At 39.5% G+C, this 23,953-nt stretch overlaps 2 protein-coding genes across 4 annotated transcripts; both read left to right on the plus strand.

The window, feature by feature from the left end:
* Positions 1–309: 309 nt before the first annotated feature.
* On the plus strand, positions 310–17,728 carry vps37a (VPS37A subunit of ESCRT-I). Of its 3 annotated transcripts, XM_061828743.1 has the most exons (13): positions 310–666; positions 1,465–1,547; positions 3,198–3,272; positions 3,773–3,890; positions 7,455–7,558; positions 8,613–8,838; positions 9,654–9,724; positions 9,877–10,004; positions 10,101–10,159; positions 10,243–10,311; positions 10,959–11,102; positions 13,360–13,448; positions 15,855–17,727. In XM_061828743.1, the coding sequence occupies exons 1-12, from the start codon at positions 655–657 to the stop codon at positions 13,438–13,440; spliced, it is 1,170 nt and encodes a 389-aa protein (XP_061684727.1). In that variant the 5' UTR covers positions 310–654; the 3' UTR covers positions 13,441–13,448; positions 15,855–17,727. The 3 variants fall into 3 exon arrangements, with proteins under 3 accessions (XP_061684727.1, XP_061684726.1, XP_061684725.1); XM_061828742.1 differs by lacking the exon at positions 310–666 and having other exon boundaries at positions 1,029–1,547; positions 8,616–8,838; positions 15,855–17,728; XM_061828741.1 differs by lacking the exon at positions 310–666 and having other exon boundaries at positions 1,032–1,547; positions 15,855–17,725.
* On the plus strand, positions 14,738–23,282 carry LOC133505825 (uncharacterized; the record flags this gene model as incomplete). The annotated part of the gene is made up of 4 exons (XM_061829315.1): positions 14,738–14,830; positions 21,707–21,916; positions 22,817–22,950; positions 23,042–23,282. Coding segments are annotated over exons 1-4 (678 nt in total), but the record flags the coding sequence as incomplete, so codon positions are not given.
* Between the last annotated feature and the right edge of the window lie 671 nt (positions 23,283–23,953).

Genomic DNA, 23,953 nt, shown 5'->3' on the forward strand with positions numbered 1-23,953 from the left:
TCAGAGTCCAGAGGAACATGAGGAGCCGGACAGGTCGTGTTCGGGAGGTATTCATACCTCGCTGGCGGAGCGTAAGACACGGAAGCGGAGGACGTCAGGGAGCCTACCCGGATCGGACAGGCTTGGTCCTCCGGCAGACGGTCTACCTTGCGTTGGTCCCGGCGACGCCGGGTCTTTCCTGCTGGGTCCTGTGTTGGCCAGTTCGTTCTGTCACATCCCAGCGGAGCAGGGGTAGGACCCAAATGCAGGACTCGGACAATGCAAGATAGTTCAAGGAGAAACGTTTATTATATGCCGAGGTCGGGGATCGAGCAGGCAGTCCGGTGCAGCAGTGGTAGTTGGGAAGTCGGGCGAAGAGAGCAGGTAGGCAGGAGTTGGTCCACAGAGGAACAATTAAAGCAGGCAGAAGTATAGAAGGAGTCAGGCTTACAAGGTTGGTCGGAGAACAGGCGAAGGTCGGTACACACAGGTTGACGATCAGGGATACCGGCGCACTCGAACGGGACATGAAGCTCAACGAACTGGCGGGGCCCAGTTGTCATCGGGGTGATATAAATACGCAGCATAATCAGGCTGAATGAGGTGCAGGTGTGCACCTCCTAATCAGCGCAACCGCGCGGACACCCGCACAGCCCGGGCTGGAGCGGCAGGATCATGACACCCGTGGTATTTCTTTACTGCCGACGTTTCTCCATCTAGATTGGAAATCGTTACTTGTTTGCAAGTTTATGCAAATAGATATGACATACATGCATATATAAAAATAAGAAATTCTAAATGTTGAATGATCAAGAATGAGTTGAATTTCGGTGGCATGGTGGGGGACAAGTTGGCAGATTACAGTTTTGAGGACCTTGGTTCAAATCCCAGGCCTGCCTCCATGGAGTTTGCATGTTCTCACTGTGCTTGTTTGGTTTTTTTAAGGGTCTCCGGCTTCCTCCCACATCCCCTAAACATGCAGTATAGGCCAACTGAAGACTAAATTGCCCGTAGGCGTGAATCTGAGTGCGAAAAGTTGTTTGTATGAATTTGATCAAGTTTTATTCTGAAAGGGCATATAGGAAGTCACACCGGACGTAGCCCTGCATGACACACTACACAAAGAAGTTGCTTAAGCGTCAATGTTGATTTCCTTTAGCCCGAACTAACTCACTTACACGTTAACGTTACTTTAGCCACTCAACGAAAACAAAACTATTCGAGGAGAAAACGGCACCGACTACATTTAATCTGGCACAACGCCGCGTGTTGTCCGATACTGTAATGTAGCTATAAAACGCGTGTGGAGACAAAAAGGAGTTGGCATCGTTATTTACTAGCTATTTTGGGGTTAGCCGCACAAAGCTCCATTTGCTGTTCAACCGTTAAACTTGAGTTTACAGCACACATTTGGATTCTATTGTCAAAGTTCAATCTTATCATTTGGTTTAAGAGAAGATGAACTGGCTTTTCCCCATCTCAAAGGGTCCTGGACCTCACAGCCCACTCAACAGTCTTCAACAACAAAGACAGCGCCAGATTGAGTCCCTGAAAGCTGCTCATCCCAGGTATCCGCGACTGGAACGCGGTCATGTAGTTAGGTCCAAAATGCTTTCATTATTATGACATTGATATGTGTTAAATCGTTTTGATCCCAATGTTATGATAGTTTAATACCTTCGCAGAAAACTTGACGAAAACTATCGAGGTCTCTGGTTACATTTAAAGGTGATAAACTAACAGTTGACAGTCTCTGTTTACACTTGTCGAAGTGGACAGGTGCAAATCGGGGGCGTGCTAACAAGCTAATGTAGTCTATGTGCTAACACTTCCTGGTAGCCCAGCGTGTTTGCTAATCCAGATGACCGTGGCTATTTTTAGAGTTAATAACACGACGTGTCTCCGGCCCGTCATGTCTTGTGATATCACGCCTGTCTTATCAAATTTGTTTGTTTTTTTTCTCCTTCAGTACTAAGTGATCTCAGTTGTTTTCTGGGCAGAAACCAACATGATTATCATTATGATGGTTTGGTATCAATTTTGACCGTCACTTCTGGGAAATAGATTTTTCTCAGATTTCCAGTTTTATATTTATTTTTAAAGCTAAAGTAACATTGTAGCATAATTATACTGTTGAAAAAAAGTAAAGTTGTGCAGGGATACCTTGATTTATAAATTTAGCGTACTCGTTTAATAGATATCTTTGCCCCATTGACATAAATTGAAACACTATTAATCCCTTCCTCCCCTAAAAGACACTTTTGTATGTTTTTAATCAATTAAAATTAGTCATGTTAACCTGTCTTAAATTTTTATGGAATTGTTTAAACAATATTGAGTCATCATTTCAAATACCACTAAAGTCCTCCATAACAAATACATTCATGGGAATAAAAACAATGATAAACTGCCTAAACTATTGTACTGCACAGAGTGCTCCTTTCACCCCTTTGGTGAGTGCTAGTTTGGTCGACTTGTACTGTAAACAGCAAAGGAGAAATGGAGAGGTAGGCACAATGATTGTGGTGTCCAACTATCTCAAACTTTGTGCCAAAAGAAAAATGATACACGGCTATGTCTCTGCGGGAGGCTTTTAAATGCCGTTTCAATGCGCCCTCATCCTTAAGAAATACACCACAAAGTGAGCTTCCTGTTTAAACTCTTCCGTGAAATTGACATAGGATATTCTCATTCTCTTATTTGCTTGCTGCTGTGTCACGTCCCCCTCCTTAAAATAAACAAAGTTAGTGATTTCTTTTCCAAAAATTAAAAATACAAATTCCCGAGTTGCAGTCCACTTAGCAGGGAAAGCCCCCAGACTTCCCTCAAGGCTTGTACGTCACCAATTCCAAATACGGGATTCCCGCACCCCGTTTGGCGTTATCTTTGCACTTGAACCGACGGGCCTTAAACACTGAGCAAATACAATATGGAAATGTCTTTGCATGTGCTATTTAATCCAAAAACAACACCTGTAGAGGCATCAGATCTGCAAATACACATTGGCTTGTACGTCACCAATTCCAAATATGGGATTCCCGCACCCCGTTTGGCGTTATCTTTGCACTTGAACGGACGGGACTTAAACACTGAGCAAGTACAATATGAAAATGCCTTTGCATGTGCTATTTAATCCAAAAACAACACCTGGAGAGGCATCAGATCTGCAAATACACATTGGCAGCTAACGACTTGACTGGATTCCTCTCTCCTAACAGCATTGCAGAAATCCAGAAAGATGTGGAATACAGAATCCCGTTTACAGTCAACAACTCAACCATCACCGTTAACATGTAAGTTCATCTTTGCAGACACAGTTCCGCTTTTGAGGAACATGAGTAGCCTTTAGTGTGTTTCCACTGTCTGGTAAACTAACCATCCAAAGAGCACACTATTCAGTAAAGGAGTTTTATGCCCAATGCTAGCTAATACTGACAGTAAGAGGTTTCAATAGCTGATCATATTCAACCCTCTAAGCAGTTTGGACAGTCAATAGACACTGCAGTGCCTCTTGCTTTTTATTTTTGTGCATGTCAGACAAAGGAGTATTTGAGTCTGTGAATAAATGGAATGATTCCAGAGACAATAGTTTTTTTTTCTTGTTTCAATGAGTTTGGTGAGGCCTCAATGTCAGTCACCAATGTAGTCAATATACATAGCATGTGAGATATGTCACTCCAAACAGTTAGATGTAAACTGTTGCAATACTTTATCATGGTATTTATGTGTCTTATGTGGAGTTGTAATGTTGAATTTTGAGTCAAGCTAAGGTTGTCAACCTCTTTCCTTCCAGTCTTCTGCCTCCTCAGTTCCCTCAGGAGAAGCCAGTGGTTAGCGTCTACCCTCCTGTCGGTCATCACCTCGTCGACAGCAATAACGGCACTGTGATAACGAGCCCGCTCATCACTAATGTAAGTATGGCTGTGATATTTTCACATTTTTAAACTTAAGTGGAAGTTTGGTAAAACCGACCCTGATATAATAGGTGTTGGATAAGACAGAACACTGAATAGTGTGTTCAAAAATAGTTTCCCATTGTCACTTGCTGTTGACAGTGTGTTAGTTCAAGAATTGGCGGCTGTTAACTGGTCCTGTGGTGCAATGCAGGTAGAAAATCGGATTGAGGTATTTCTGGGTCAAAGATGTACAGCATGACTAGATCCAATTCCAAAAGACATGCCTCCCCTGTGGCTACGTATCAGCCATGCTGAATGCAAAGTGTTAGCATGGCAGCCATGTGATGATGGTTATATCTGTTGTCTGTTGTGCAAATGACCGCTGGGGAGAGGGTTAACTCAGGGCACTCCAAAACACAACTCTGGAGCCTGGAACATTCAATTTTTGATACAGTAACATTTTTTTGTCAAGTCACTCCCTGTGCCAACGCATTTGCGGCTAGGAAGCAATTCATTGCGGTTTATGAAAGCGAGTCGCGCGTAATGAGTATTCTACTGAATGTCATGATGACATAACACCAAAATCATAAATTTGGATAAAATGTGGAACTTCCAAACATTTTTAAGATTTTTTTTGTATTTATTTACAATATATTTGTACTGTAGTCTGCGTTTTAAACTTACAAAACAATTTTGTACTGTACACTAATATGGGTGCACATGGCCTCTTAATAATAGCCATTCAATTTATGATTGTGCGATTCAATACCATCCACTGCAGTGCCATAATATGTGTGTGTGTGTGTGTGTGTGTGTGTGTGTGTGTGTGTGTATATATATATATATATATATATAATCACACGCACACTCAGACACTTACTTGTGTGCTTCTGCGTCGTACGTGTATTGTGGACACAATGCAGGAGTAGGCATCGAAGTTGTTGTAGGCCGCCAGACCAGACTGCAGTTCTGTAGCCCCTCAATGAGAATAGACTCGTCGACCTGCAAACATCACATCAACTGTGAAGCATGGCAGCATTACGTTGTGGGGCTGCTTTTCTGCAGCAGGAACTGGAGATCTTCATAAAATAAAATAAAAAATGAAGAATTTTACATGGAGATATAAAGGAAACATCTCAAGACGTCAGCTTGGAAGGTGAACCTTGGGCACAATTGGGTCTTCCAAATGGACAATGACCATAAGCATACTACCAAAATGTTTAAAAAGTCACTTGAGGATAACAAAGTCAATCTTTTGTAGTGGCCCTCAAAAAGCCCGATCTGAATTCCATTGAAAATTTGTGCGCAGATCTGAAAAGACGTGTGCGAACAAGATAACTGACAAACCTGACTGAGTTACACCAGTTCTGTCAGGAGTAATGGGCCAGGATTCCAGGAGAGTACTGTCAGAAGCTTGTGGAACGTTACCAAAAACATTTGACCCAAGTCATGCAGTTCAAAGGAAATGCTACTCAATACTAAGGAAATGTATGTACCGTAATTTCTCAAAAATAATGTGAACATTTTTCTCAAAATATTTTCAAAAAGGTAATATAGCGCATATTTAGGTATGGATGAAAAATAAAAAATACAATTTCATTGTATAGTCGTACATAGTGGTAAAAAAAATGTATACATATATATTTCAATATGATATTCAATGTCTTATGTTACACATTTATATACAGGATATTACGGTCATGTGTGCCCCCAACCTGAGTTCTCTGAGCTCTTCGGGGAGCTTGCATTTTACGATCGTTAGCGTAGCACGTTTGTTGCTACTGCACCAAAGATCGGTAACGACTGCCGGTGGGTTTGTTTTAACTTAAACTAAGACAAAAAATGTCGACTACAATGGCTAGATCTGCAGCTTCTTTTCAAAGAAATGTCATCACTCGGGCCGATGACACCGCAAACCCGGAAGTAGCGTGGCAGTCCAAAACAATGATAGTTCGCCTCAATGGCTTTAGGTGGGTATCAAAACAACGTGAGCTCAAACTACGTAATACGAGCGTCATGGGCACATTAAAAAAAATGGGAGTGTGCACCCAATTGAAATGGTTGCTTTTTTAAAAATGTGCCAATCACGCTTGTTTCTACTTAGTTTGACCTCACGTTGTTTTGATACGCACCTGAAGCCATAGTGAAAGATGCTTCAGATTGTAGTCGATTGGAGGGCGAGAGGCTGCGCTGCTGAACCCAAACTCTTGGGATTCAAAAAATGTTTCCTCACAAATACCATGGATGCCAAAGAGAATGACTTGCGGTGGGAGCAAGATGGGATGTTCATGATGCAATACAAGAGGCACCGGAACTGTACCAAGTCATCAATGATGAGTTCCACAGCGATGCACCAGAGGTAGCTACGATGGATCTTTTTCGAATTGGTGATGAGTCAGATCGCTCTTTTGAAGTCTTGACCAAGGACATGTCACGTAGTGGATAAACTGCACTATGCCTAAACGTTTTATGCACAAATATTTAATGCAAAAAAATGTTTGTTAAACAATGTTAAACTGTTTATATTTTAAGACTGTAATATGTGTTATCAACAGTATTAATAAAATGTTGTCCCATCATTTATTTTAGTAGGTTGAGGGATTCTGTTCTCACAATTACAGGGACCAAGACAAGCGTGTCTTGTAGCCTGTCCCTAGATTATATTATGGCTACATCAGTACATGCACAATGATTATTATTAATGATTTTTTACATTTTTTTTGAAAAACAATTCAAGTACAAACCTAAAAAAAATATAGATACAAATCATTCCTAATATTCTGAGCATATAGGTAGCGGCAAATTGATGGTGCGCATTGTACATTGGTAGAAGGGTTTTCCTGATATTTTTTTTTTTAGGTCAACTTTGGGGGTGCGCATTATACTTGAGGACGCATTATACTCGAGAAATTACGGTAAACTTTTTACCATAAAGTAACCATAAAATTCTCCAAGGAATTCTCCCTCTCATTAGTGTAGCATTTAACATAATTGTATAATTTTGGTGATCCTGACCGACCTGAAACGGGAGAGGATTAGTTTGATTTGATTTTAGATAGTGAGACAAAAAAATTAAACGTGTGTTTTTGCACATTGTTTGTAAACCTCTGGCTTCACCTGTTCCCGTGCGATTTGGATTGTAATCATGCTGTATGAAATGCCCAAAATGCATTCGGTGGGTACGTAGCATAAGAAAGAAACAGCTTTCACAGAGTGTCACCTGATTCAGGTGAGCTTATTAACTGTTTTTTAGGAAATGCTGCTCACTATTTGGAATTTTACACATCTGCTATATAATTATGGTGTATCAAGTTGTGCATGATTCCAATTCAGACTATTCACTTCTGACTTTTTATTTCCATTTTTATTTTATAGTAACTTACTGGCAGCACTTTAAATTCAAGTTACTGTAATAACTCTATGAATATGTCTAACTGTACAATATTAGCAAAGCAGCTTTTACAAATAGTTGGCCTGCTGTAACTAATGGATGACATATATGTGAAACCGTTGTCTTGGTACAGTGACAATTTCTTGCATTAGTTCATGATGGACTTCTTACTTTCCCCTTTGCTGTAGTTTGGGATGCATTCAGACCTGGGTAAGGTCATTCAGAGTTTGCTGGATGAGTTCTGGAAGAGTCCTCCTGCACTAATGTCTACTGGCCCACCCGGCTTTCCATAGTAAGTCTGGTCTATTCCCATCCACTATCTATATGTGTGTAAAAAAAAAAAAAACATAATTTTAGCCATTCTAATCCAGAAAGATAAGCAAATACCACCCAATTCCTGTGACTTTCAGTTGTCGTGATTGGATTATTGTCGTTTTACTGAAATTTTGCCTCAATCACTCATTTAACCATGGATTGACATCATGCATTTGTTTTGGCTTGGTCACCATGTCTGTCTGGATTTTTTATATTTTCATAAACTTTGACTCGTATGACTACAGTAACTTAACTTATGACAAATAACTAAGAGGATATTCCCCCGATGAATTAATTACAAATGGTCAGATGATCTGCTTCATAATGCTCTAGTAATAACCTGACATTCCGCACAAACTCAGATGGGTCAGTGATTCCACAAGCTCCATCCATTTTCTGTACACCTTATCCTCACAAGGGGCATAGATTTGCCATGGCTACTCCACTAACTTGTACAGTACTTATTTGCTCTGAACAAGTAATGCTCATTGTGGTTTTGTGACTGTTTGAATTGCATCAACATTGAATTTCTTCATTACAAATTGAGTAATGAACTGAAATGTATGCAGAATAATTTTTTCCCTTGCTACATAAAATGTGCGAATAATGGTCCCCTAGTAATTTTGTGGACATACATAATTATAAAAATTTGGAGGTTCAGACCAATTGGTCTCGAAATGACTTTCTATAGGTCTGTAGCTCTATGGTCATAGCCATGAATGCACTTTTAATAATAATGGACATAGTTTTGTCATGAGCAAATGGCCCGTGGTTTATTTTTATATTTTAATGAATGTAAAGTTCTTTGTGTTGCATTCTTTTTCACTTGCATGAAAAGCGATTCCATATTCATGTTAATAATTCCTTTTGGTGTTACAGTCATTCGTCTTGGGCTCCTTAGTTTTTCTTTTTTCTGTCAAGTTTTAAAATTTTGCTGCATCATTAGTGTGGATACAATACATATAAAGTATGTGTACAATTCTAACCCTAACGTTAACCCTATTAACCTGATATTTGACCTTATCCAACAGCAGTATGTACAAGCCATCGGGCATCCCTCCATACCCGACTCAGGGTTACCACTATGCTCCCCGCCATGTTGGGCAAAGTCACACACTGCCCCTAACACCGGCTTCATCTGGAGTAGGACCAGGGCTTCATCCCGGAGTTGATGCTATCCATGGTGCCACTCGAGGTCCAGCTCCTTATGGTCTCATTACAGACCTACCATTGCCTGTACCTGTTGGAGACATACAGGTACATTCATGAAAACAGCTCGTGTTAAAGGGGAAATCCACTGGTTTGCATTAACAATATATCCAATAGGTCATTTAATATGTACTCTATCTTGACAATGTGATGTTAAATCCTCTCTCATTTAATAGTGTTTTGAGAAGATTTCTATCGACAATTACGGATTTTCAGGGGCGCTGCTATTTTCGCGAGTCACATGACCTACGTGGGCGTATGTGACGTGTTACGTGCTGTTCCAATTGCTCGATTACATGGGACATGACTACAGTAGCTCGAGCTGTGTCGTTCACGGGTGTGTATGGAAGTATTCCTCAGTCTTCCCAATCAACCAATACTGCTATTTGTTCATCCGATGAGGATAAATCCAAGAAATCAGCGCTGGGCATAATGATGTCCCATGTCATCGAGCGTTTGGAACGGCACATAACACGTCACATATGCCCACGTAGGTCATGTGACACGCGAAAATGGCAGCACCCCTGAAAATTCGTAATTGTTGACAAAAATCTCAAAACACTATTAAATGAGAGAGGATTTAACATCAGACTGTCAAGATAGAGTACATATTACATAACCTATTAGATTGTTAATGCAAACCACTAGATTTCCCCTTTAAGTTTTAATTCGTGTTTCAAAGCGCTGGTCAGGATTTTGGATAATTTTATTCACTTTCACTTAGACAAGATGCAAAATAAAATAAAACTATGCAGTATGGCAGGAGAGATTGAGCATTGATAATTTTTGAATGACTCTGTCTTGGGCTGCCTTTTACTCAATGTTTGCCTTGTTGTCTGTTATTATCATTGGTTTCTTTTCAGGGTGGGCTGAATGGACATATGTACCAGATGCCTGAGATTCCAGAGTCTTTTCCTGAGCTCTGTGACTTGAAGTAATGTATTCTCAAGTCTCGAGATCTTATTCAGGCATATTTGTGTGAGCAAAATGAAAATTTGTTCCTTCTCCTTTTCCTCTTCCTTCTGCTTCGATCCCGTGATGCTTACTCACCTGTGCACATACACTCTTTGGTGCACCTCATCCAAGTCTGACACAACTATCTGACATGTCAGAAAATGAGGATGTTTTACTGAGATTCTTCGTGACGCTGCCACAGTTCAAACAAATCACAAGTGATAAAGAGGAGCTGGTCACTAACATTGTGGATATGGCAAGTACGTTCCAATACCATCCCTGGACTATATTCTTAGTCAATCTAGAATCCAGAGGGAGATGGTTACATGTGTTAACAAGCTTATCTGTTTTTGCAGAACGAAACCTTCAGATGGAGCCACAACTGGAAGGGAAAAGACAAGAAATTATCTACAAGGTTTGATGTTATCATTCCAAATATATCAAAATGCATCAACCGCTTCAGTCTTTTAGCAACTCACATTTGTTCTGTGTGTTCAGTTTGAACAGTTGACTCAACTGAAGTCTGCCTTTGAGACAAAGATGCAGAAACAACATGATCTCAGTGAGGTAAAGCTCGTTGTGGCATAATGGCATAATTGCCTTACATGGCAACATCCTATTGGTTTATCTTAAATTAGGCGTAGCCAGTTCGATTCAAAATAAATTAACAGTTAATAATATTTTAAATACAACCTCCTCCCCAAACAAAAAAAAAAGACAGAACAAAACAAAAAAGTGAACGTACAAGTACATATACCTACAACACGCAATAGTGAACCTTTAATGACGTGAGATGCCCAAGGCTTGTAAGATTAGTGCTCATACTTAGGATGTACTGTGCTGTATTATGTTGTGAATATTCCATTTGTCTGGGTGGAGGGTTACTTAAGAGCCACAGGCATCTGTGCTTTTGTTGGACACACACACACACACACACACACACACACTTTTTTTTGGGAACAAATCAGTGTTTAAGTTGCACTAATATTGAATCAATTTTGAGTGTTGAAAAATAAAGAATTGAAAGCACATTTTAAATTCACAGCAAAGGCATTTTACCAAATGGGATTCATTTGTTCATACTGATATACGTCAATATTACACAGCACTGCAGCGGTTCAAAAGAATTGTTTCATAAATGGTTGCATTTTCTTGTTGAATTAAATACCTGAACAAAGGAAGGAAAGTATTTTCATTTCTTTTCTGTACTATAGAGCTGTAGTCTAAGTGCTCTCCAAGCTCGGTTAAAGGTCGCAGCACATCAAGCTGAAGAGGACTCTGAAGAGACCGCTGAAAACTTCTTAGAGGGCCAAACTGATATAGATGAATTCCTGACCAACTTCATGGAAAAGAGAACGGTAAGCTAGTGACTAGTATTGAAATTCACTATGGGCCATTTTCTCCAATTTCTGTATGAAGGAAAAGACAGACAGTTGCATGTTTAAAGCTGTAAAGTTTCTCACTTTCAATTAAGCCTGCCATCATCATATTGCAGTTATAAAATAAGGCGTGTGCTAATATAAATGTAAAAGGGACTTTCACAAGGCTATCACATCTACAGTGTTGAAACTGCCACTGTAATTTTTTGTTTTTAACATTGACATGAAAACTCATCTCTCTAGTCAGACAGTGATGAAAGTCCTCCGGATTTTCCTGGAATTCCGGATTTTTAAATTTTCATGAAAACTGCTCTCGAAAATTGAGGAAAAATTGCCTAAAATGAATCCGGATATTAGTTGACAACATTGACCAAACATGCGTTTGAGTTCGTTGTTTTGCTTTCACGAGCGGAGCCATGTTGAGGCACTAAACACTAGTAAACAGTAACGCCCCTCCCCTCGCATTCTCTCAAGACGTCGCTAATTTTGTGTGGTCTTGACACTAATTTACGTGTTTATTTCATAAACGTTTTTAACTAAACAAGCATGCTCCAAAACAACCGGTATTCACCCGGAAACAGGAAATGCAAGTTAACCGTAAAGAGCATGTACGAAAGTGCATGTTCAGAACTGCTTCACGTAATGCGAGCGCATTTACGTCGAAAGTCATCAACATCATGAGCCATGTCAAAGGAAGTTCAGTTACACCAGGAGTGCTCATTGTGTCGATCGCGAGGCAGTGTGACTGCGTTAAAAAAAAAAAAAAAAAAAACTATCATCCACCTCGTTGCTTGATTCAAGTGTGGCCAATACGTGGAGTGCATTCACATAAAGGCGCGTTCTAGCAAGCCCGCCTCCTATTTACGGCAGTCCCGTGGTGCCCCCCCCGCAACAATGTTTGTTCCAATGTATCGCTAGCTTGTTGCCACGATCACCGATTATGTTGAACTAAACTTTCAGGATTTTCAAAACATTGCAAGTATAGACCGTTCGTGTTTATTCCTTGATAGCCCAGTGCATTTAACTTTTTTTTTTTTTTAAATTTGTCAGATCAAGAGTTTTTATTGATGAAAAATTTTAAATAACGTTTTATATCATGGTTCTACTAATCATTTGAAATTGGAAATTATCATTTCTGAATTTAAAATTTTAGTTTTCTATTTTAGTTATGTATTTGTTTATTTTATTTTTAATTTACAGTTATGTTATATTAATCCAGTAAGTTATTTTAAGGCCATCCCTAATCACACCCGCAACTTTATCTGCAAGCATGACTGACCACACCTGTACATTTTTCAAATGTGAGTGACTGTGTACGACTGTGTATATTAAAGGCAACTCATTATATTATGCTATTAGTATTACCAGATCTATATCTAAGATAGTAAGAGCATTGTAGTCGAGTGTATCAGTACAATGTGACGTAACAAATTAGCAAATTAAGCGTTAATAGTAATTACTACAGATTTGCTGTACGGTGTAGAAATTCTAGGATATATTTTCGTGTATATTCTATATCTATACTATAATAGGTATAACGTGGGGAAAAGGACTTTTTACTGAATAGTTCACTTAATTCATTTATCTTGAGATAAGAAGGCATATTTTAATGACAAATGTAATTTTGTGCTATCCAGTGGTAGAATGAGGGGGGCAAAAAAATCTGGGCTTGGCCCTTGGGGAACTAGTGCCCAATTTTTTTTTTGGGTCAGGACTTAGAAATGTTCCTTTCAATTTTTGCCTGAATTTTGTTCACAGATATCGCCAGAATGTACCACAGCCATCCTTTTTTTTCCAAAAATGTCCCAGGGGTGCATGCCCACGGACCCCCCCTAGTGCTCTCATTTGTATTTTCAGGAATTTTCACTAAAGTCCACTTTCATCTCCGAGTCAGACCAATCACCCCCTTACTTGGGTTTATGAGTTCAGTCATCTTGACCTCTGGTCCCCAACTACTGTCAGTAGTCAGACACAGAAACTGAACCCATCCCTAGCCCCCTTAAAAAAAAAAAAAAAAAAGTATTTCAGTAACATTCAGGAAAAAACTCCATAATTCACAGCCAGCTTCATAATTAATTGAGTCATGCACACATTCCCTGGCATGTGTGTCCAAAGTATGGTCTGGAGAATGGGCCCAGACAAAAAGTGTACAAGCTCAGGTTTAGATAAAAATAAAAGGGAGTCTGTAGCCCAATGACAAGAAAATGTATTGATTGTCTTTTTTTTTACTGCACAGCTTTGCCACATGAGAAGGGCTAAAGAGGAGAAGTTGCAACAGTCTATCCACACACATGAACAGTTTCCTACCACCCACTAGAACATAAGGTATGCAACAGTGATGTACAGACCCTTTCCAAAAAATGTAATATCATGGAAACATTTATTTATTTCCATAATTCCATTTAAAAAAACATTACTTCATAGATTAGAGATTCAGGACCCTGAATTTAAACAATTTAAAGTTTTTATTTATTTCTACACAATTTGGTCTTTGAGCTCATAACACCCACAAAATCAGGTTTTCAAAAAATGTGAATACTGTGGAAAAAAAAACAATTTACTTTTTGTAGAAAAAAAAGAGAAATTAGGGTCACATAAATCAATCAAGATATGGTACTTATAAGACTATATATTAATCTTCAATACTTGGGAATCCCTTTGCCTGAATTACTGCCTCGATGCACGGTAGCATTGAAGCAATCAGCCTGTGGCATTGAGAATGGAGTTGTGGAAGCCCATTTGTCCTTGAGGCTTGATGTCCATTTTCTTTGTTTTTGGGGGTCTGTTCCTCTCACTTTTCTGTTGATGGTCCCCCACATTCTCCCCCATCTCCTTTTTTTTGACCTGTTCAGCTGTTAGGTTAAGCAGAATAGAGGATCGGTGTCCCTTTTGTGATGGAACAATTCTACTGTGTCATAAAGGAGTTTTTAAGATGCCGTTATGGTTCCTTAGTATTATAATAGATATTTATCGAGAATTTCAGTCGAAAAGAACAGTTACTCGAGGGGAGTGAGGAAAAACAAACGACGAACTAAAGTTGGCAAAATAGAATTTGTGAGAATACATTCATTTGTGTTATTACTTTGTGATTAATTCTTATTTAAAGATTTGTTTAGCACTGAAAACTGTTATTTGTTGAAAAGTTCGTGAAGACCAGATCCCTTCCTAGAGCTAGCCTTCCAGCCAAACTGAGAAATTGGGGGAGTAGAGCCTTGGTGAGGGAGGGAAAGAAGAAGCCAAAGATCAGTTTGGCTGAGCTCCAGAGATGCAGTCGGGAGATAGGAGACAGTTCTACAAAGGCAACCAGCCAAGGCTTTGTGGTAGAGTGGCCCAACTGAAGCTTCTATTCAGTGTTAAACACAAAAGACCACATAGAGTTTGGTAACAGATACCTGAAGGACTCCCAAGATGGTGAGAAGTAAGATTTTTTATCTCATAAGACCAAGGTAGACATTGTTGACTTAAATTCTAATTGGTATGTGTGTAGAAAAGTAGACACTGCTCATCACCTGTCCAATACACTCCAAACAGTTAAGCATTGTGGTTGTAGCATCGTGCTATGGGGGTGTTTTTGAGCTGCAGAGACAGGATAATTGGATGCAATCGAAGGAAAGATGAATGTGGACAAAAACCTTCTCCAGAGTGCTCAGTACTCCAGACGGGGCTCAAGGTTCACCTTCCACCAAGACTATGACCCTAAGTACACTGTAATAGACCCTAATAGAATGGATCCATAACAAAGGAATGGCTTCAAAACAACTTTGACTGTTCTTGAATGGCTCAGCCAGAGCCCTGACCTAAACCCAATTGAGGATCTCTGGAGGGAGGGATCTGAAAATGGCTGTCCACCGATCTTCACCATACACCCTGACAGAACTGGAGAGAATCTGCAAGGAAAGCAAAGCAGAGGCTCCCCAAATCCAAGTGTGAAAAATTGGTGCATCATTCCCCAAAAAGACGAGCTTTCTTAGCTCAAAAATGTGCTCCTATTAAATACTGAGCAAAGGGTCTGTATACTGATGACTGTGTGATATTTCAGTTTTGCTCTTTTAATAAATAAGCCAAAACAATTCAACAATTCAATTTTTTTCTCACAATATAGGGCGTTGTGTAGCGATTTAGGGGAAAAAGTGAAATGAGTGATTTTTAGCAAATAGGTGCAATATAACAAATACTGAAAAATGTAAGGGGGTCTGAATCCTTTCCATTCCAACTGTATGGCAGGGAGTTTTGTCATATTGTCTGTTTGCAAGTTTATACAGTGTTTGTGTACCAATATTAATCATTTTGTAAGCTATGTGTCCTATGAATTTGATCCTAATTTTTGTTAGTCAGTTCCACTATATTGGGTTTGACAGTTTTTTAGATTCAAAGAATCTTAAATCTCCTTCCTTTGACTCATTGAAGTTGAATATTTTGTCACAACACAGTGTACTTCAAATGAAGTGGGTGTTGGAAGAGAAACTTCAGCCTGTAATTCTCTTGCACTTTACAACCTGGCTACAAAATGGCTAGAGAATCAAGGAGAAGAAAAAAGCGCTACTGTTACAGAATTATTCTCTGTTGAAATACTTTGGAACTACAAAATATATTCTAATTGTAAGATGTCTGATGGGATATGTGGTAGCAATTCACAGCCACGTGTTTCTTCTTAAGAAAACAAAAACAGTAACTGACATTACGACCAGTGACAGCTTACATATTTCTTTTCATGTAATAATTTCTTCTCAGGTTTATCGTTCACCCACCCAGTCAAGACATTTGATGAGGATGCTGAGTCAACATTGGGCACTTTGGAGGACAAAATCTTGTCATCATAGAAGCCCTGTTTTGGACATTCAAGCTCCAAAACTAATGTCTGGTAATGCGAAAGGATGACATAGACTTAAGAGTCATCAGAGAAACATTGAATTCGTACATGTTTTGAGGTTTCAGAAAAACTACTGAGGTTAATCATGTTTTGAGTACTTATGATTTGCACATCCTGTACAGTTTTGATTCTCCAGGAAAAAATATGAATCTAATGAGGCGTGTGCTTGAGTAGTGGGTGGGGTGGTGTGTGGGTGGGGGCACCCTTGGAAGACAGCACATATACCATTTGACAGTATTATGTTCCCTTTAACTTGTTTTCAATTAAACAAGAAATGCCATGACGCTTGTTAAAAATACAGACATCAATTGACCACTTTTAAAATAATTTTCTGAGGGGGGAAAAAAAAGGCTCAATTTCTCATAACATTTTGATTGGGTCCATTTAACCCTTGTTTACCTAGACTTGACACCCCTTTCGACAATTTGCTCTCATTATTTTCATTCCCCCTCTGAAACTGGTTTGAATAAAATTTGGGATTGAACACAGACAAACAAGGTCAAGAACATGTAGTCATATTTTCAGGAATTTAAATGATCTCAATAGAAAGAAAAGTCATGCCTTGTGATTGGCTGTCAACCACCACAGGTTGTACCCTCCCTCTTACCCAACAAACTGGGATAGGCTCCAGGTTGTCTGCAGGGCTCATTAAGATAAGGGCTGATGATAATGGGTGGAAGTCAGACCAAATAATTACTGTTCCCCTAACGTGAGTAATGTGTTAAAACACTAAGGCCTTATCCTGATGACACTAATAATTTATTTATTGTATGTGGCTATTTTGTTTCGACCAGTCAATGCAAACATCGATTGAGCACGTGTTGATGTACAATATTACATACATCTAAATGCTGTTGACAAGGGTTGTAATTCATTGATACAGGAAATCATGTGTTCCTGTTTCCCTCAGAACCCAAATGGATGGAAAATGGGTTTATTGGTAACTCTAAAGTGTCCCCAAGATTTGTCATGTTTTTGAAATACGCTTGAATTACTGTCAATGCGCGTCATACCTTACTGTTTTGCTGTCTCCGTAATGTACGAATTTTGATTGTGCACATTATTCAGCCATTCTGACTTTTTTTTTTTTTTTTGCTCTTTCCTTTGATGTCAAAATACTGTAACCATAATAAGTTAAATCAGAATTTTGCCTTGAAGTGTTTTACACCTTGGTGATTGGTGAATGGAAATCACTGACCTCCACTTTTCAATGTTGCCCAGGATTCCCCTGGACTCTTGGATGAAACTGAGCTGAGCAGATGTGGGGTATAATGTTCAGAATGATTTCTTTAAATGCTGCAGCAGAGGTCATTGGAGACTGTATTTAAATAATGTTAATAATAGACTATATGGCAATCAAAGACTTGGACACCTTGTATTATGTTTTTATTTAATTTGTTAGGCTATTAAAGCATTTACAATTTACTATGGTTTTGATGTGATTCATATTATAATAAGATGGTATAGATATTTAACCTGCGACTGACTGGCGACCAGTTCAGGATGTAGTCCACCTTTCACCAAACTTAGCTAGGATAGGCACTCCCGCAACCCTTGTGAGGATAAGAGGCTTCGAAAATGAATGAATGAATGGATGTTTGGATGGATGGATACAGCATACCTAGGGTGAAGTACAGTCACTAGGTATTATTGAATATTGATCTAACAGCAGGGAAATGTACTGCATATACAGTGCCCTCCATAATTATTGGCACCCCAGGTTAAGATGTGTTTTTTAGGTTGTCATGTTTTTTTTTCTACATAATATTGGACCTTAATGGAAATAAAGAGAAAAATCCAACCTTCAATACAAGTGCATTTATTCAGTGGGGGAAAAAAATCCCACCAGGTGAAGCCCTAATACTGCTTGGCGAACTCCAGACATTTGCGTTTCCGTGCATTTCTTCCAAACAGCTTGTTGGCGTGTAGACAGTGCCTGATGGTTGATTTGGAGACTTTGTGACCCCAGGGTGCTACCATTTGTTGTAATTCTGTAACAGTGAGCTTTGGAGATATTTTGATTTCTCATACCATTTTCCTCACTGTGCGTGGTGGCAAAATAAACTTGGGTCCTCATCCAGGCTTGATTACCACTGTTCCAGGTATTTTGAACTTCTTAATTATTCCTCTCACAGTGGATATGGGCAGTGGCAATCTTCTTGTAGCCTCTGCCTGACCTGTGAAGGTCGATGCACATCTGCCTCACTTGTATCCTGTGTTCCTTTGTCTTTCCCATGTTTAAGAGTGGATAAGAGAAATGGCCCCTGTGTCACCTCATATTTATACCCCAGGGAAACAGGAAGTGATGAATTACTAATTAAATGTTCCTACATACTCTGGTAAACTTTGTAAACTACTGTAGAAATGACAGAAAGGCTTCAATTATATTTATGTCCTGGGAATTGCTAAGGGTGCCAATAATTGTGGAACAGGTGATTTAATGAAAAATAATTATTTTTTACTCGTGGATTTTTTTTATTTTCTTACAATTCATTTGAGTTGAAGGTTACATTTTTCTAAAATTTTCAGTGTGACAGTATTCTTCTGCAATAAACACTGAATTTATTTTAAGGCTTTTAACATCTTAACCAGGGGTGGCAATAATTATGGAGGGCACTGTAACAACAAATGATAAAATACACTGCAGTATCACGAAAAGAACAAGCTTTTTCAAAATTAACCACACATGTTTAAAAGGTTTACAAATGACATTTTCAAAACATCAACTTTGTACGAGATCATTTGCACCTTGTGTTTTTAGTGAACAGAAAAGTATAGCACATACAATAAATGCCATTTTAACGTGTTTGAATATGCATGATTCATTTCCGGACGGCAGTTTGCACCATTTAAGGATTAATATGTCGTTAGAGCAGCAGCAATGTCAAAGATGAAGGCCGAAGAGCGCAGATGTCGAAGAGGAGATTTAAAGGTTGTTGTCCAGGGCATGGGGATATATTTAACAACTACCTACAGTGGGTGAAACGAGTATTTAACACTGCACCATTTTTCTCACTAAATGTACTTCCAAAGTAGCCATTGACCTGACAATTTCACCATGTTGGGAACAACCCAAGTAATCCATGCCTACAAAGACAGTAGAAAAAATAAGGTCAAAAATTAAGTTGTGTAAAAATGGAAAAAGTAGTGAACACGAACAAAGGGAGGTGCAAAAGAGGCATGGAAAGTCAAGACGACACAAACTCTTTCAATAAATAGGAATCCACCCTCTTTTCAGTTCAAATTAATATAAAATGGTTGAGTCCTCATTGGTGGCCTACATTCAGAATCGGCTCTGTACACTATTGCAAGATTGTCAATTTAAACTGCTCCCTTTGCACTGGTCTCACGGTAAACTGTGAAAAATCTTTCATTGCCAAGGTGTGAGTTGCAACATCCCATGATGGGTAAGAGCAAAGCTGACCATCGCAAAACTAACTGTTACAAAACAACGATGACGTTGGATACAGACGCACAAATTTATTTTCCAAATGTTCCAGTGATTGGGGTTGCAGCCATAATACATGTAAATGGAAAGCCAGAGTTAAAACATTTAACTTATATAAGAGATTTTGTGTACCAAAGTGTTCAATTCTGGTTTCCCCACATCCCAAAAACGTGCAACATTAATTGGACACTCTAAATTGCCCCTAGCTGTGATAGTGAGTGAGATTCGTCTGTCTCCATGTCCCCTGCGATTGGCTGTCGACCAGTTCAGGGAGTACTGGCTCCTGCCTGATAACAACGTGAGTTTTTTTTTTCCTAAGAAGATCAGGGGAAAACCGCGCCCCCAAGCCATTTGATTGGTCCCTGCAACGCCCTCTTCGCGCCATTAGGACAAAGTCATGATTCATAACATCATGCCGGGGTGTTTACACTGCAAGCAGCCAGAAAGTGGGAACAGCAATTGACCCCTCTGTAGAAATTGCGTAATCCGCGTCGCTGACAAATCAGAGGCCAGAGATCTGCATAAACCACGCCCCCTTTTTTGGACCCGCAGTTCCCTCAGACAACGTTGCATGGTCCAGTATAGCTTTTGTTAGCGTTTTATCGCGTATTTGGGTTCTTTAACAATAGATATGGTTAAGAGGTGTAGTCACGGACTTTATAATAGTGACGACAGGTATCCTGAAAGGCTAGTTGGTGGAGTTCAATTCGTACCCTTTCCAAAACCGAAGACCCAGTACGAAAAATGTCTTCGAAGGATCAAACTTTGTGGAAGACGGCATGATCAACTGAATCCATCTAAAATCAACGGGAACAGAAGACCGAGTACGAAAAATGTCTTCGATGGATCAAACTTTGTGGAAGACCGCATGATCAACTGAATCCATCAACCGGAACAGATATGTTTTAACAAAGGTAAGCCCTATATTTGATTTTCAATACATGTCTCATATAAATGAATTAGCAGTTCTTCGCTTGCATAACATAGCTACGTGTGAATGATTGACACACTTGATCTGTGTTGAGCGATATTTTGCGATGATCTGACTGCACAAACGTGTCTCTTCGGCGCTCCCGAGCTAAGCTAAACCGGACTTTGTTTGTTTGCACGAAGGTATGCCCGATATTTGATTTTCAATACATGTCTCATATAAATGAATTAGCAGTTCTTCGCTTGCATAACATAGCTACGTGTGAATGATTGACACACTTGATCTGTGTTGAGCGATATTTTGCGATGATCTGACTGCACAAACTTGTCTCTGTTCGGCGACTACCGAGCTAAGCTAAACCGGACTAGCGAGTCCTAAAAGCCTTCGACGTGCACCGAGACACCAAGACTGGAGGAAGGATGTTTGAGGACACTAAAGTAGTGATTGTCGTACTCGGTCGGGACTTACGTAGGTTCGGCACTAATTCAAGAATAATTACTGAGGGGATCGCGTGACGTTACACAAAGAAAACGAGAGAAACAACGCGTAAATCAAGCCTCACCTTCTTTTCCTTCATACGGCGGTTCACAAACGGCTATACAGATACACATACAGATTCGGCACACAAGTATGATATGTAACACGAAAATAGGAAACTGTCAATGACGAATTCGTCTTTGGGTTATAATATATTATATTATGTGGCTTCTCGGTCTTCCTCTGACTCTGGAAAGATCTCGCGCTAATATCAATGGTTTCTCCGTTGATATGCATGTGAATACCATTGGAATACCCCTCGCTGAAATACTTGAAGCCCTGCTGTCTGCTTTTCAACGATATTTCACTGTTAGCTAAGAATGCGAGTGAGAAATCAGCCAGTAAATCGGACAGTTTCGCTCTATTTTTTTCTTCCTGCGCCGCCATTTTTGCTAATTGTTTGTCTGACGTTAGCGCACGTGGCGTGACGTCACTTCAGGAGGCGTGGTTAAGTGCCCTGTACGGAGGGGTCAATTGTCAACCTTTGAAGGTAAGGACTACACTTAATGCTCTAATAATATTAACGTTCAAATAGATACATTTACATTGTGATAGCTAATTAACTGCATGCACTTTGCTATGCATATGGCCGTTTGCGAAAATGCATGTTTTCTTCAGAAACCAAATATGGTTTCCTTGCAGGATTTAGGTATTACTGTGCCATGATTGAAGTGTGTTAAATAGAAACTATGATTTAATTGTGTTTGATGGGCTATGGATGGTCGTAGAGATGGATGCTTAAACTATTGAGGTAAAGTTCGTGTTGTAACTTTAGCTGTTCTTTTTTTTTCTTCCAGAAACTGCTACCTGAGGGCTATGAACATTTAGTCTGCACGTATCAAAACATTGCTGAAGGACAATTTAGGGCCCAAATTAAATTAAGAATTACTACCGAAGACGAGGTACACAAATGGCTGGAAGATTTCCAATCATCCTCCCTGCTGACATGGAGGAAGTCTAAAACATATCCACAGCACTTACACACAGGAGGTCAGAACGCCTACAGGGTAAGTTTGCCTTAAACTATGAACATACCTGCATGTATTTCTCTCGCCGATGTAATCATTTAGGGCAATTAAACATCCTTGGAAATCACAGATTCATCGAGGCTCCCACATCAAATAAGTACATAGGTTACAGCTATTATTGATATACTGTTATTACATACAATCAGGTTTCAATAATTTAAATCCAATAAAGTACTTGTAGAAAAATGTTTTAATAGAGACTTCAAAATTGTATATTGTATTTATGTGGGTTTGCACAGATAATATTACCCTTCATATAATTTACCTTGTTTGATACATTATGGCTGTTGACTGAAAAATACACTTGAGCTGTTCAACAGAAGGGAAATGAAATTTTTTTTTTACATTTTACAAAGTGGCAACCATGCTGCAGTAAATAGTGGGGGGAATTACTTTTGAATGCATCAATCTTTTCTCAATAAATATGTTTCCAATCATACTATTCACATAATATTAGTATTATATAAGTAAAACACTTCAAGAGTGAGAGGGGCCCTAAAGGGCGAAGTGGCGCATATGTCTTTATGTATGGATCATTTCCTAATTAGATGTATTTATGACAACAATATGTTCAGATATGGGCTAAATATGCATGACCTCAGGGATCTCCATATATTTGCATAAAAGGGAATCCTACATTTTCGTCAGTGAGTCAGAGTGATGTCAGAGCAGTGATCTGACAGTCATGCCAAAACAGTTGGCGTGACGGACACACAGACACACAAGATCTGCACGTTTTAAACAGCGACCTTCGGTCACGACGAATGGTGCAGTTTTGAGGTGGAAACATCATAGCATGTAGGCGTTTCTCATCACATGTCTCTAGTGCGCAGCCAGTTTGTTTAAATGTACATTCATTGTAATTCCCTTGTGTCTAAGGTGGATTTGAGATGTCATCACAAATGTGGTTCAAATTCGAAAGCTGTTCCAAAAAAGACCAAAAACACATCATGTTGTGCCACGATGTACTTGGTCCTGAAACGGGAAATGCATAGTAAAAACAGATTGTCGAGGTAAGATGGGGAACTGAAACTAGGCACTGAAAAGGTCTAACACTTGGAAAATGTTTGTTTACTGATCTATGCATTATGTGTTCTCATGTAGGTCTCAGGATCCTCACATCAAGGATGGCTACCTATTTAATATCAATCTCAGACATGAGCACAATCACCGGCTGTTTTGCTCTGCTTCTATGAAGAGGCGAGACGTCTCATCGGAGACCATCGACAAACTTAAACTGCTCTTAGAGAGTGGCCATTCCCCTTCCACAGCACTGGAAACGATCAAGCATGACCTACAGGATCAGGAAGGCGTCGATTACATTTACGCTGCCGGAGACCGCTCCATTTGTGAGGGGGAAAGCATAGACGAGGTCCCTTCAACTGGCAGCTCGAACACCTCAGGTCAGTGACAATGCTATGCCAATATGTTATAGTGATGTTCCTTTTTTTTTTTAATAACAATCAAGGTTATTGATCAGATATAATCGGTGTTCTGTGTTTTTCCCAAAGGCACATCATCTGGAGAAGACCTGAAGGCAGGTTTGCGGCAGTTCTACAGAACAATGACAAAAAAACTGGAAGATGACCCTGAAAACTTCCATTACGAGCCTTTCTGGAAATCAGCAGCAAAATGAATGACAGCTCCATCATATCCGCTCTGCATTGTTTTGGTAAGGTGCCACAGGTCATGTCTGTCATGATATCTGCAGTCTTCAAAAATGATAGGCGTACAACCAACTCCCATTGCCAGAAGAAAGGCAGCATTCGGTGGGACACAAGCTTTGATTCCTGGGCGACCCCCCAAATCCTCAAGAGAGGAGCATCAGTATACAAAAGGAGAATCGGAAGAAAAGTGCACCTCATTCCCTGGCCAAATGTGTAGATGACAACACATGTCTTGATGGTCATCACTAATGTTACTGGCTTCCATTCTCTTGAGCTTTTGTATTTGTTCAGAAAGTTCATAAAGTTGCCTAATAGCACATGATTACCTGAAAGAAGAGGTGCTCCTAAC

This window comes from Syngnathoides biaculeatus, chromosome 9, assembly GCF_019802595.1.
Source record: "Syngnathoides biaculeatus isolate LvHL_M chromosome 9, ASM1980259v1, whole genome shotgun sequence".
NCBI classification, from domain to species: Eukaryota; Metazoa; Chordata; class Actinopteri; order Syngnathiformes; family Syngnathidae; genus Syngnathoides; species Syngnathoides biaculeatus.